Source organism: Neopelma chrysocephalum, unplaced genomic scaffold (assembly GCF_003984885.1).
Source record: "Neopelma chrysocephalum unplaced genomic scaffold, ASM398488v2 Primary Assembly neopelma1_99, whole genome shotgun sequence".
NCBI lineage: Eukaryota > Metazoa > Chordata > Aves > Passeriformes > Pipridae > Neopelma > Neopelma chrysocephalum.
In genome coordinates this window covers 1,937,512-1,950,859 of record NW_020897762.1, presented here as the reverse complement: position 1 = coordinate 1,950,859, position 13,348 = coordinate 1,937,512, and the positions used below count along the sequence as shown (strand labels likewise).

The 13,348-nt window shown below is 43.4% G+C and overlaps 1 protein-coding gene across 1 annotated transcript in view; it reads right to left on the bottom strand.

Annotated features, from left to right (window-relative positions):
- Positions 1 to 1,227: 1,227 nt before the first annotated feature.
- The window catches only part of MEIS1 (Meis homeobox 1), a 107,838-nt gene continuing 95,717 nt past the window's right edge, over positions 1,228 to 13,348 (bottom strand). The window contains 3 exon segments of the mRNA XM_027694939.1: positions 1,228 to 2,795; positions 5,682 to 5,771; positions 7,024 to 7,082. Of these exon segments, the coding sequence (XP_027550740.1) occupies positions 2,506 to 2,795; positions 5,682 to 5,771; positions 7,024 to 7,082 (439 nt within the window). The 3' untranslated portion in view covers positions 1,228 to 2,505.

The following is a 13,348-nucleotide window of genomic DNA, read 5'->3' as shown; positions in this document are numbered from 1 at the left end:
GGGACGCGTGTGCCCTCTCCTGCGAGAGGGCGGTTTGTTTTTGTCTTTCAAGAAACATTAAAAAAACATCCAAACACAGCACAACAAAACAAACAATACAAAGAAAAAAAAAAGAAGGAAAAAAAACTAAAAAAAAAGCAAAAAGCGAGCCCCGTTCATTCACGTTTTGGCAGAAAAGTGTCATTACTCCTGGCTCACAAAGAGGGAGTCGGGATGTGCAGCCTCCTTGGCGGCACTGCGGCCCTTTAAAAAAACAGGGGAGGAAAGGAGGGGGGAAAAAAAAGAACACTCAGGGTTAAAAAAAAAAAAAAGAGGGGAGGAGGTCCAAGCCGTGGGGGGAGAGGACCCCATTTTGGTGGCTTGCTTCACTGAGAAAGGTCTGCACTGCCTGCTTGCACCTCTGCCTGCACCCCTGCCTGCCCTCTGCCCAGCCCGGGGGTACGCAGGGGACACGCAGAACAGGAGGGCCCCGCCGGGAGCCTGTCCCAGAACACCTCCGGGACACCTCCCGCCGGGGATGCCGGCTGGCTTGGGGGGGGGGGCTGTTGCATGATTTTGCCTTAATTAAGATATTTGTGTCCTTTTCCTAGCCTCGGGAAACTCAATTTTTTTCTTCTATAGCTGCGATTTGATTTAAAGCAAACGAGAAGGTCTTGCAGCCGCAGCCTGCCCAGGCTGGCTGGGACTGTTTTACTCGCTGGCTGCGGTGCAGAAAAAGTACAAATGTGTGAGGAAATTGGTTAATGAGGAGAGGAGAGGAGAGCCTGCATTGGCCTTGCTTGCAGGGGTCCAGCAGCACCTCATGCCCTTACAGATATGCATTGCCCAGGCAATGTTTCCCAAGTTTTATTTTCCTCCTTCTTTAGTATGCTCAGTTCCAGAAAGAAACTCCATAATTTAAACTGTGTATTAGAACTAGAATTTGGAGGGGGGGGTAATACTATTTACAAATTTCTGTCCAATAATGCCCTACGATATTACATTTATTAACAGGCAACAGTTCCCATCCTGAAAATTTACAGTGCAACTTCCAAGAAAGTTTCTTTACTGAGGGTAGCCTTATTTTTACATTCTTTAAATATGAAGCTGATATTTAAATAGCAAATGATAGATAACATCTCCAGAGCCAGCTGAATTTTGTAGCTGCTCAGCTCCCAATTTGGGATAGAATGGCTACAAATACTGCATGGGGACAGGAAACAAATTTTGCAAGCAGTGGAGTCACCATGACAAAAAATAATTTGTTTTTATTTTAGATTCAGATTTCATTACTGCACTCAAACTACTACAACTGGGCTTTGAGTTATTATACAATCCAAACTGTTTCAATCAGAAACTCTAAGACTCAGTGTGCAATGATTATTATTAATAATAATTAGCTCCTTGGTTTCTTGATAGAAAAAGGCTATCAACAAGCATTTGTTTAACCACAACAAAAGTATAATTAGCTTATCCCACTTAGTAAATCTGTATGCATGCCAACTCATACCAAACTGCTACTTTTACAAAAAATTGCAATAATACAGATCATTTTTCCAGTCCTTTTTGCACAAAATTTATTTACAATGTATACATAAATGCTCCATGATGGGACTATGGAAAAAAAAATGCACACATGACCGATGTCTTGCCCAGAAAGAAAGTCAACATATTAAAAATAAATCTTCAGTCCATGTTTCGAGCTGCATAAAACAGGAAGTGATGTACAAGGTGGTGGTTGCTGCATGGGGACAAGGATGCTCTGATGTGACAATTAGGCTTCAAATACACTGCCTTTCCGTTTCCATGCTTCCTCCTACCAGTCTCCTTAAGACACTGCCTGCAACAGCTGATTAATCATTGTTGATGACTGCAGTTTTTCCCATCCTTCCCGATTTACATCTGTTCAGGCCAATTCAAATATGGTGAGTAAATGAATTAGACATGCAAATTCACGCCCCAGGCTAGAAAGAGAGAGAGGGAGAGAGATGGGGAGAAAGGGAGAGAAAGGGAAGAAAGACAGACAGAGAGAGAGGAGGAGAGAGGGGGGAGAGAGAGAGTGTGCATGGCTGAAATCCTAGGATAGAAGAAAGATTCTTCTGCCTGACATAGTTATTTTAATGCTCTAAAAATCCTGCAAATAAGCCCTTTCTGTCATTTGCAGGATAAGTGTAAGGCTTCTTTTTTAATGTAAGGAGGCTTCTGGAGGAAGTGAAGAGCTATGGAAACAACACACATAGTGTGGAAAAATTTCACATTTTTTTTAAAAAATCTATAAGAAACAACGTAATATGGATAACAGTATAATAGCATTTTACAATATTTCACTCTTTGTTCTCTTAATGTCTTATATAGGTATTTAGCATGTCCCCAGAAGTTGACTTCGGTTGGTGTTTTCCTGCTTTTCAGGGTCCCTGTGAAGAACTGGAACGTCCCTTGGTCCAAAGTTGACACCAAGAACTCCATAGTCATTGCAGAAAGACAATGTTTGAAATCTACCATCGCTGCAGACAACGTGTGTTTCCCTTAAGCTACTGAGCATGAATGTCCATCACTTGTCCGCTCACTGCTGGCTCGCCGGTATGAAGCATTGTGGGGCTTGATGCTGACATGGGCATTCCAGGGTGGGGTGGTCCTCCATGCATCATCATCGCTGGGTGGTGAGGGTGTCCAGGAATGTAGGTATGCATGGGGGGGGCCATGACGCAGCTGAGCAGGATGGGGGGGCATCTGGGGCGGGGTATAGCTTGGCTGTCCCATATTCATACCCATTGGACTACCCCGAGACACATAATCCCCTGGCATACTTTGCAGCCCTGCGGAGAGAAAGAGGTGGTGGTGAGTGGTGGGGACTGGCTGCTGACATTGGGCCGTGAAGCTCATCTGCTCGGGCACAGAAGGCCGGGATTGGGCCCAAGGAGGGATGCAGAGTCACGGATACGCGAGCACAAGTTGCCTTTGTGGAATCGGAGTCTAGGTATGGACTCACAATTAAGGCAACAGGAACGATTCCCAGGTCAAAAAGAAACCCCCCAAGAACCTCCTCTCCCTTCAAAATACAGAGGTTTTGGAGATAAAACCGCTTTCTCCTTTTCTGGTTAGGAACATATGCGATGGAGACGTTTCTGATCTGGAAGCACGCGAGAGGCAGAGCCAACCTGAAGATGACTAAAGTCACAAGGAGCGGTGGCACCAAGCCCTGTGAGGGCTTTCAGGTGGGCTCCATTCCCCATGACCTTACTCCAGCCACCTGCCCTCGTCTCCCCACTTGTAAAAGCATGCTGGGAATACAGGGCAGGGAATCTGTTGTCGTTAATGAGGGGCTCAGGAGGAGAGATGGGTTAAATAGGTGTCAAGGTTTATCAACAGCTATTTATTTAGCTCTTGAGCCTGATCACTTGGAATCTGTCCCAAGTATTCGTGCCATTCAAGTAGATGCTATACAACAAGAACATACATTGCTGAACAAAGGCCTCATATGAAGCCGAAATTGATAGGATTACTAAGTACGACTGTTAAACCAGACCCATATTTTTAAACACATTAAAAAAATATATATTTAATCAATAACAGTTATCAATTAATTCTTCCCCTCCTGCTCACCTCTGGCCACAAAAAAAAAAAATAAAAAATCAGACGCGCAACTCAGTCAAACCTTTCAGTGGGTTTGGGAGAACAATAAGAAAAAAAATTGGACCTAAAACAATAAAACCTCCTGCTTTCTGTGGGCCTCTGCCTTCTGCTTGGATTGCTGTAGCTGATGGGAACTGACAGGTGTATTGTTTCGGAGAGCTATAAGCTCCATAATCATCAAGGGTGAAAGGCATACGCTATTGCTAAGTAGGTTCAATTGGCTTTAGTTCTAAGTAAGAGCGCGCTGTGAATGCGCCGAACACCTTGGAATCAGGTCTCAAGGCTCTAGCAATGAATAGCTGCTTAATCTAGCCTAAAGGAACAGTTTTGAACTAATGAAAATTGCTTATAAAATATACTGTACTCACAGCTCTTTAATCAAAAAAGATGATAATATTTTTTGTAATAACCTATTAATTTAATTGGTCACGAAGCATAAAATACATCATTTAAATTTAATTGACCCAGAAACTAAGAAACAATATTTAAATTAACTAAGCTAGAAATTTTCATGATGAGGTAATAAGGCTGTTGCATTCCCAAGCTCAGAGGAATGTTTTCACAGCTAATTGTTAAAACTTAGTTTTGACTTGGGCCCAGAGAAGACTACTACGAAATACACTTGCCCTGGGTAACTTCAAACCCTATGTTAATATAGGCTGGGGGCACAACAAAGATGCTGAAATAACTCTTTCAACTCCAGAAAAGAGCAAGAGGAACAGAATCACACACCATTTAAACATGGTACCGGTGTCTTGGTGTTTCAAACCACTTTACTCTTAAAAAAAAAAAGAAAATACAAAAATTTGTATAATGTATTTTCCCCTATAAAAGACAAGAGGGAAAAAAAAAACTGGGACAGTTTTTCTAGGCTTTCTTCGCGAGGCCTGCCACTGAAGATTGCATTAATGATCTCTATTTTTGTATACTGAATAAGTCAAATCCATTTGTCACACTGCAAGTGATGGCATACTTAATTTGGATATAGTCAATTAGCCTGGGCTAAGCTCCATAGCCTGCTGCGCACACCTCTATTTTGTATTCTCTCTTTTTCCTTTGCCACACGTAATCCCATTATGACGGACAGACAAAGAGAAATAAACTTGAAAAAAAAAAATGAAAAAAAAAAAAGAAATCAAAGTTTTGTCCATCGCCTTCCAAAACGCAACTAAGTGAAGCTGCCGTTTTTTTGTTTGGTGTGTTTCTTTTTTCCTACCCTACGAGAAGTCTCTGCTTGGCTTTTTTGGTGTCTTGCAGGTTAGCGGGAGAAATGTAACTCATGCATCAACTGCGGTTAGACAGATTTATGACACTTTGGGGACATGCTCTTTCCTCTCCCTGCGCTGCTGCAGACCGCTTACATTTTGCAAATCAGTCTGTTGCCAAGACGACGGGCTCCCCCACCTCCCCGGCTGCTCCTTGTTTTGTCATGTGCTCGGGGATGGATAATAGCATCAATGTATGGCGGCGTCGATGTACGGCAGCGTCAATGTACGGCGCGCGCGCGCATGGGGGGTTTTGGGAGCTTGGAAAGCTTGAGCTGAACCAGAGGGAGAGAAAGCCCGAAGGAGCCCAGGCGTAGGATGGATGGATGGAAAGGAAGGAACAAGCATGAGGCTATGGGCAGGGAGAACATAGGGAAATGCAAGAAGACAAATATCCCTCGGACAAAGTGAGAACAAAGACCTCGTTTGTACTTACTTCCCCCTGGCTTTGCCATTGGTTACCTAGGTGAAGGTTACATGTAGTGCCACTGCCCCTCCATGCCCATATTCATGCCCATTCCACTCATAGGTCCTAGAGGGAGATAAAAATCCAAGAAGATGCCAGAAAATGAGCAAAGTCAACAGATAGTGCCAAAAGCCCCTTTCCAAAACACAGCACCGGCAGAGGGTCCAGGACCACTCAAGCACGGAGGTGCCTGGTTTCCCTTGGCGGTGTGGAAGGCAGGCAGAAGACAGGTGAGGCAAGGCAGGCAGCTGGGACGGCAGCGGAGGGAGGAGGTGTGTTTACCTGCGGTGGCGCGACCGAGGCCACCTGTAGGTGGGTGACGCTGTCCCGGGGCTTACCTGGTGCTCGGATGCCCATGTGCTGCTGGCCGTCCATCACGAAACCTCCCATCGGCTGCCCGTCGGGGTTATAGGGTGTTCCTTGACTTACTGGAAAAGTGCAGAACATTGCTTTTTAGCAGCAGCCAAGAGGGTCACCTCTTCTCATGGCATCGAGACGCAAACACCCCCCACCCATGGGCTATCGATGTTGGCTCTAAAGAGAGGGAAAAATATCTACTGTGCGAATTTAGCGCCGGCCTAACAAGCACGCTTAAGTTTTGGCTTAATCTCCTTCTGCAAGTTTGGAAATGAAGTTTGCAAACTGAAATCTTGAGACATGAGGAGCCCCGGCTCCAGCTGCTGCCGCTGCTGACGTCAATGCAAAAACCTGTATAGGAGCCGGATTTTATGGCTGGAATAGTCACACTGAAATCACAGTGTGTTAAATTACGCCCCTGTGCCTTCTAAGAGCAGGATCTGAACATGTCCGTGCCAGATATTTACCTCTAATGACAAATAATCAAATGTACCTGAAGAGGAAGTGTGGTCCAAAGGCATCTTGGACAATGATGCATTTGGAGAGTTTGACAGTAAGACTTGGAAAACAAAACCAACTGGGACTAACGGGCTCTGGTAATCCTTGATGGTAAATACCCGCACAGAGCTGCGAGACAGGACCCCAGACAGAACCAGCATGTGGAAACTTAAGGTCTTTTAAAGAAATAGAAATAAATCTCCCCAAAGTAAACAGTAAACGCTCAGCAGTCCCAAAAGACAGTTACTAAAAAGAAGAGCCAAGGGACAAAAGAACCCTATACAAGTACCACTACCTGAACTGGAGGTTTTGACTGTACATTAAAAGCCGGCTTCAGAAGTAAGCTGCCTTGGGTTATTAAAGCACATAAAGCTCTACCTCATTGAATGTCTTTGAACTTTACTGAGTCCCACAAGCGATTCTGACCCCTTTGCCCTTTTGACAGGTAATAAAGTTTACAGCAATTCCACACCAAGCCATGCACCAGGGAGTGGTCACAGGAGCAGAAAGAGCTGGGAAGGAAAACTCCAAACAACTGCTAAAAAAAATAAGAATAATTGGGATCGTGTACAGAAAGTCCGGTCATGGAGCGGATCATTTTAGTTTTTCGTTTTGAATTTTCAATGTCTTTTTTTTTCCCCCAAATGTTTTTAATCATATTAAAATGATTAGAGTCGTAATGAAAGAAAGCTGGTTGTATTTTAATTGTCAATCACTCCCAGCATTCATTTCTCATTTATTTACCAGGTAATGGACCTCCCCGTGAATGGCTTGAGGATGGTTTTCGCCTGCGTGACTTGAATACAGTTACTATTGGGGACTTGCCTGCTCGATTGGACTGGTCTATCATGGGCTGAACTATTCTTCTTCTAGCATTAATAAACCTGCAAGAAAAAAAAAGGAAAGCAAATGGTTAGGGAAGGGATGTCTTCCACCCATCCCCAAGCCCTCTTGCCCTTGTTGTGGCGCTCTCCATCGAGCTGCGTGGGGATGCAAACACTGCTAAACCTCTAACCCTCATGACCTTTGAGAGCACGAGCTTGGGGTTTCCAAGCTGATTTATGTTTGCCTGCTTTTTACCACAGTTGGACACTTCCATTTCATCTTTTCATGGGGGAATTAGCCGAGTTTTCAGGAAACAATACCAGCAACGCTCTTCTCAATACAGAATGGGGCACCGAAAAAACAAAAACGTGTGAAGCGAGATGTTCGTGAGGGCATCTGCTACCACCCCCCTCATTAGTGTCGTTTCTGCCTTATGTCCTCTGACTTCTTTTTCCAATTTTTTTCTTTATCAAAACCTGCCCCTACCTCTTGCAAACCTAATTCCCTTTTAATGCCCACTATTAAGATAATGAACTGTGATGGCAGAACCCCATCAAATGAGGGAATGTCTGGACTTTTATCACCACTAAGTCACACTGCTGGGGACTTCAGAGCCATGCATTCCTCCTAGCCATTTCTTGGTGGGCTTTTTCCCCCCTCCCTCTCTTTATGCAAAGTCTGAGGGGGTCAAGGCGAGGTCATAGCTTTACAGTAATTGAATTTATAATCCTGTTTTCTCCAGCTAGGCCTGACCATTTACAGCAAACATCTTGTTAAACTGTAATTACTGGACTACTGAAAATTCCCCCCCGAACAATGAAAAGCAGATCTTTGGAAATAATAAAAAAAAGAAGGTACGGTCATTTTTAAAAATAGCCATCTGCAACCCTACTCCTTGTGTTTCTGTAGCTCTTCGCCTCAGTTAGTTCTGCAATGCTTATTTGGAAATATTCAAAATAATTTGGAGCAGAGCAGAAGAAGGAGAGAGATCACAAGTGCCCCAGTCTCCTCGTGGCGCTGAAGTCAGGAGGCTGGAAACCATGGCTGGGAACCTGTCTGAATGAAGAGCATTTGAAGAACCTCTCTTGAGATTTCACTCATCAGAAAGTTTAGTTAAAATCCATTAGGAAAAAAATCTTCAGAGAGATCTGATCACAGCAAAGTTGCCTAACTGGACTTTGCATTCTTTATGAGAGACAAAAAGAACAATAAAAATGTGTACGCTGCAATATTTACTAGTAAAGGAAGACGCATGAGCATTGCCTGAACCACACCACACTTGTAAACTGGGATGGGAAACTTCACAAAGGAATACTTGATACTTGTTTTCATTGCCTTTGATTGAGGTGGCTTAGCAGGAGCTCTCCTACCACAGAGATAAAGTCACCAGGATCTTTCTGCGGGAATCAGCTCTGCCCACCCATTCCCCTACACCAGAGGGGAGAAGAATAGCAAACCACTGCCCCATGCTGTTTCTTTTGCCCTCATCAAAGACCAGCATAGTGATTTCGGACTCCTCCTATCTCCCATTCCCCACTGACACCCATTACCCAAAGTCCTGCAAAAATTAATCAAGATGTTGAGTCCTTATCAAACCCCTTGTCTTGAGGAAATGGGCTCAAAGGCACCAAATCTGGGTGGCAATCTGGAAACCTTACACCTGAACTAGGTCATGTTTTGTCAGCAACAGTATTGGATCAATTTTTCTACACATTCCCAATAAACACCCCCCTCAATGCCAGCAAACAGTGTTGCAAATCAGTTTATCATTATCTTGTACAAACCATGAAAATTAGAATCATGTGAGCAGAAGGTTAGACTAATTCTCCTTTCTCATTATAAGCACAGGTGTAGCATAAACACCATGTGAAATAAGCAATTAAAAGAAATCTGCTTTTTTTCCCCCATTAGCTGCCTTAGCTCCATGACCAATTGGAAAATTGTTTAATATCTGTAATCTGCATTTGCAGAAAGCAATTTTCACAGTAACTCTTCGAAGTAAAACAACAACACAGAACCCTAGTGCCTCAGCCACTTCTTTTTGCAAGTCTGGCAAGGCTCTTGCTGTGTTAACTCCATCCTTCTCCTGCCACATTCCCAGGACCTGGTACTGTGGAAGTGGGGGGAGGATTTTTGGTAGCCGTGAGAGTGACTGGTCACCAAAACCTTCATTTCTTTCAATAGCTTTGACCCCAAAGAAATGCTGAGCAACATCAAGCATGCACACCCCAACTCCAAGACCTTCTCCTCCTTCTCCTCCAAACTACAAGCACTTTTAAGAAGAAGGGGGGGATCTCAACATAACAAACTATACTATACATACTTTATACACTAATATACCAGAATAAACTACATATCTAGAGTTTACCAATAATTATCCACAAGATGTGCCTACGGTAAAACATATTCTCACCCGCTTGCCCCATGCTATCACTTGGGATATCTGCTTTAGGAACGTTTTACACACAGGTACTTAACAGTTATCTTCTTCCTACGCATTCATGTAAGTATTTTCTATAAGTAGCAATTCTGCCAAACAGCCCAGTGTTTGGATGTCTTCGGGGGAAATTCAGACGCAAGAACATTTTCCTTCTGGGCAAAGTAATAAAATGACATTCTCGCTCCTCCCACTAGAAGTCAAACGGAGGTCAGCTCCCCATCCTTGTATCTGTTTAAATAAACTGGTCCAGCTGTTTGTTTCCAGGATGCCCTTTAACCTTCTGTCCCATCCTCCCTGCCTTTGTAACACAACGCTTTACTTTGCATTATAGTAGACTCCAAACCACTATGCATTAAAAAAAAAAAAAAAAGAAAAAGAAAAAAGAAAAATAAAGAAGAAAGTATTCACTTTCAAGTTTCTTCCTGCATCCTAAACCTGGAATTCCTAAGAACCCATCAGATTAAAACTATTAATGTGGCTTGCCCTGAGAGAGCACAATGCAGTGCTACTATGTTTATAAATCATATTTGAGAACTCTTTGCAAGCAAAACGGCGAATTAGCTGTTGCTGCAGAAATACATGGACATGGGGTTAATTTCTTTATATTCTGGTTTTGTTTTTTTTTTTTCGCTTTGAGAAAAGGGCCAGGATCTTTTGATCACTCTTTGAATTCCCAGGGTGCCAGGCTGATGTTAACATCAGCAAAAATGACGGAACAGAAAAGCTAACAGGAAAAATCTCCCTGTCCCTTTTCCCAAATCCACCTATCTTAAGAGAAGAAACCCTAAGTCACTCTAATTTTTAAAAGTTCAGAGGAATCAGGACCTAAAAAAGATATTTGCATACTAAATGCTACTGAATTGGAGTATTATCAAAATACAACTCAGAATAAAACTTAAGACAGATGTATAACCTCACTCATGTGCGTAAAGATCCAGTCAGGCTCAAAAACTTGTATAAGGTATTTTTCCCCATACCAGTGGCTCTATGCATTGGTACCTTTGCTCTGATGAAGAAGGGTTTTTTTTGTTTTGGGTTTTCTGCCTCAAAAGAGTAGTGGCACAGACAACACAAGATCCCTCAGTGTACAAGTTGTACCCACCTCCCAGTCCAAGGAGAGCTGAGAACCTTTCAAAGTGATTTGGGCTGCTTTGTTCGAGCTTTTTTTTTTTTCATTTTTTGTTTTGCGAGGGGAAGGCTCTGGCACGGAGAAAACATTTGAACAGTTGGGCAAACACAAAAGTTTAGGGTATTTACTATTTTTTTTCAATTTAAGTTTTCCTTGCCCTATTTGGACACAGGGGATTGCGCTTTCTGCCGCGTCCCAAAAAGCAAGAAAAAACCAGCAACTCCACCTGCATAAGCCTAAAGAGGAGGAGGAGGAGGAGGAAACCCTCTTTTCTCCCATTTGCATTTTACTAGGATGTTTTCTCTTAGGCTTCTCGCCTGGGGTCTGTCTCCAGAGGTCACTGGCAGACTCCCCTGTTGGTGCATCGCCGGTCCCACGGGTGAGCTCCAGCCCCAGCCCCAGGGATGCAGCAATCTGCCTCTGCACTCTGACCTTCAGCTTGGCCGCCCTCGCTGCCACGCACAAGTTTTGTTTCTTCTCAGCAAGAGGCTGCATGGCTGGTGATGACAAAAGACTTATTTTAGTTGGAAATTGGCTACAATAATAGCAGCCAGAGAGCAAGGATTTTCAGAGGGTCACCAAACCCTCCGAAAGGCACAGCTCGCTAAGGCTCAGGTTACAGCCCAAGTGACATTTTCCGCACAGATCTGTTCTTTCTCCCTTCCCCTTGTATTTCGCTTCTGTTGAGTGAATAAAACAAGACCTTCCTCTGCTGTCACAAATTTCCAAAGTCACCTTTGCTCAAGAATCGACAGAGCGATTGTGGGGACTTCCAATTTGCAGTCTTTCAATGAAATTTTCCAGGACCAGCTGTCTGAAAGATGATGCTGAGACTTTGCGGTCTATTGAATTTTTCTCTGCCCCCAGTCCTCCCAAATGAAGAGAGTTTCACACCATTACTGACTTTTGCTACTTGAAGTCGCAGGCTGGTCCCTCTCAATATTGTCCCAAAGCGCTGCATGACAGAAGTCTGTGTCTCACCAGCAGTGCCAAGAAGTTCCCAAAAATCTCTCTCATTTTCTCCTTGAGCTCCTTCTAGCAAACCAGGAGTAAGGAGGATGAGAAAGCCCAAAAGCCTACAAACCCCAGTGCTAAAACCTCTCTTGCCCCTCTGAAAAAAAACAGTATCCCTCTTGACAACAAGCAAATCGTTTTTATAACAGATGCCAAAGTAACCAGAGCCCTTCAAACTGGCAAATTATTCACTTGTAAAACCAAGTTGCACTCTTTTCTGCATACTGGGATCCTTCATTTACACAGCAGCGAAACAACCTTCTCTATTCAGCACTTAATTCCTCAACGCTTAACAGGTTTATCTCTAATAAAACCAATTTAAATGGAAAGTGTGCTATAAACCGAGATTATTACACTTCAGTAACTGCTTTATTCCTTATTTTAACATATTTTCATTTTTTCCCTCTGTGTTTGTTTTCCAGAGCTTTTTAAAGGAGTCAGTTAAAGAAAAAAAAAACACAGAAATTATTTCACCGAATACTTCCAAATGTTTTAAAATCAGCCTTGAAAATAACAAGCTGCCTCTGTAATTATGAACAGAAAAAAATAACTGCAGACTTTCAAATGGTAATCACATCTCCCCATCCCTAAAATGAGAAATAAATGTTAAAAGAGTGCTTACTGCTGTTATTAGAAAGTTCTGATCTCCAAGTCAGTTAGTGAGCTTAATGACCCGTAACTACCAGTCATTAGCAATCCATGCTCTCTGTACTCCCTTTATTTGTAAAGAAAAAAAAAATCCAAGACGCTCAAGAAACTTTGTTCAATTTAAAGTCAAACCTTATGAAGTCATGTTTGGCAACTTTTCTTGGTTTCTCCTCCTCCTCCGAACCGAAGACAGTTCAGGACTGCAATACATCATTTACAACACTAAATGGAGGTAGGGAGGGAAGAGAGTACACGGGCTGCAAACCGCCCACTCCAGACACGTAATATTGGAATATACTCCAAACACAGAGAGCCCATCCATCAGGAGGATCAGAGAGGTCTCCTGCAGGCTCTCTTCTTCCTCCCTCCTCTGCTGACAGCACCAGTGCCAGGGACCGTATATAGGGCTGAGGGGTTTGTCACAAGACAATATTGAAGAGCGAATAAATAAAATACTATGCAAAAACTGGTGATGAAAAACCACTAATTAGCTGACAAATTTGATGTAAAGCACTAATGAAAGCCATGTGTGGTTCTGCAATTTAGTTTTAAAAATAGCTTCTGACTTCAAGCATTACTGTGTGACCCCACCAATGGAGGATTCATGTTGTGCATTCAGAAAAGTTGCTTTAGAGCAGGAGCGTGCTATCGAATCCCTCCCAAGCCAAGTCTGCTAATGCAGTGAGCATATCGAGGGCAAAAATAGAAAGCAGAGAGATGAGATCAGGTATGTGCTCCTTGTAAGAGAGCCGGCTATGCCCTACATTTTGGCCAGCCCAGCACGCACCAGCTCTACCTTTGGCCATCTCCTCTTCTCCCAAGCCTTTAAGCTTGGGAGCCTTCCCGTCTTGCTCCATACCAGGTTTTCTTCTCAAATCACTGCTAGACACATCTTGCCTCCAAATAAAAAGAACTGTGTCTGGGAGAGCACCCCTCCACCATAGGATTATAAAATCCTAGAATGGTTTGAGTTGGAAGGGACCACAGAGATTATCTAGTTCCAACCCCCCCTTGCCACGGGCAGGGACACCTTTCACTAGATCACATTGCCCCAAGCCCCATCCAACCCGGCCTTGAACGTTTCCAGGGATGGG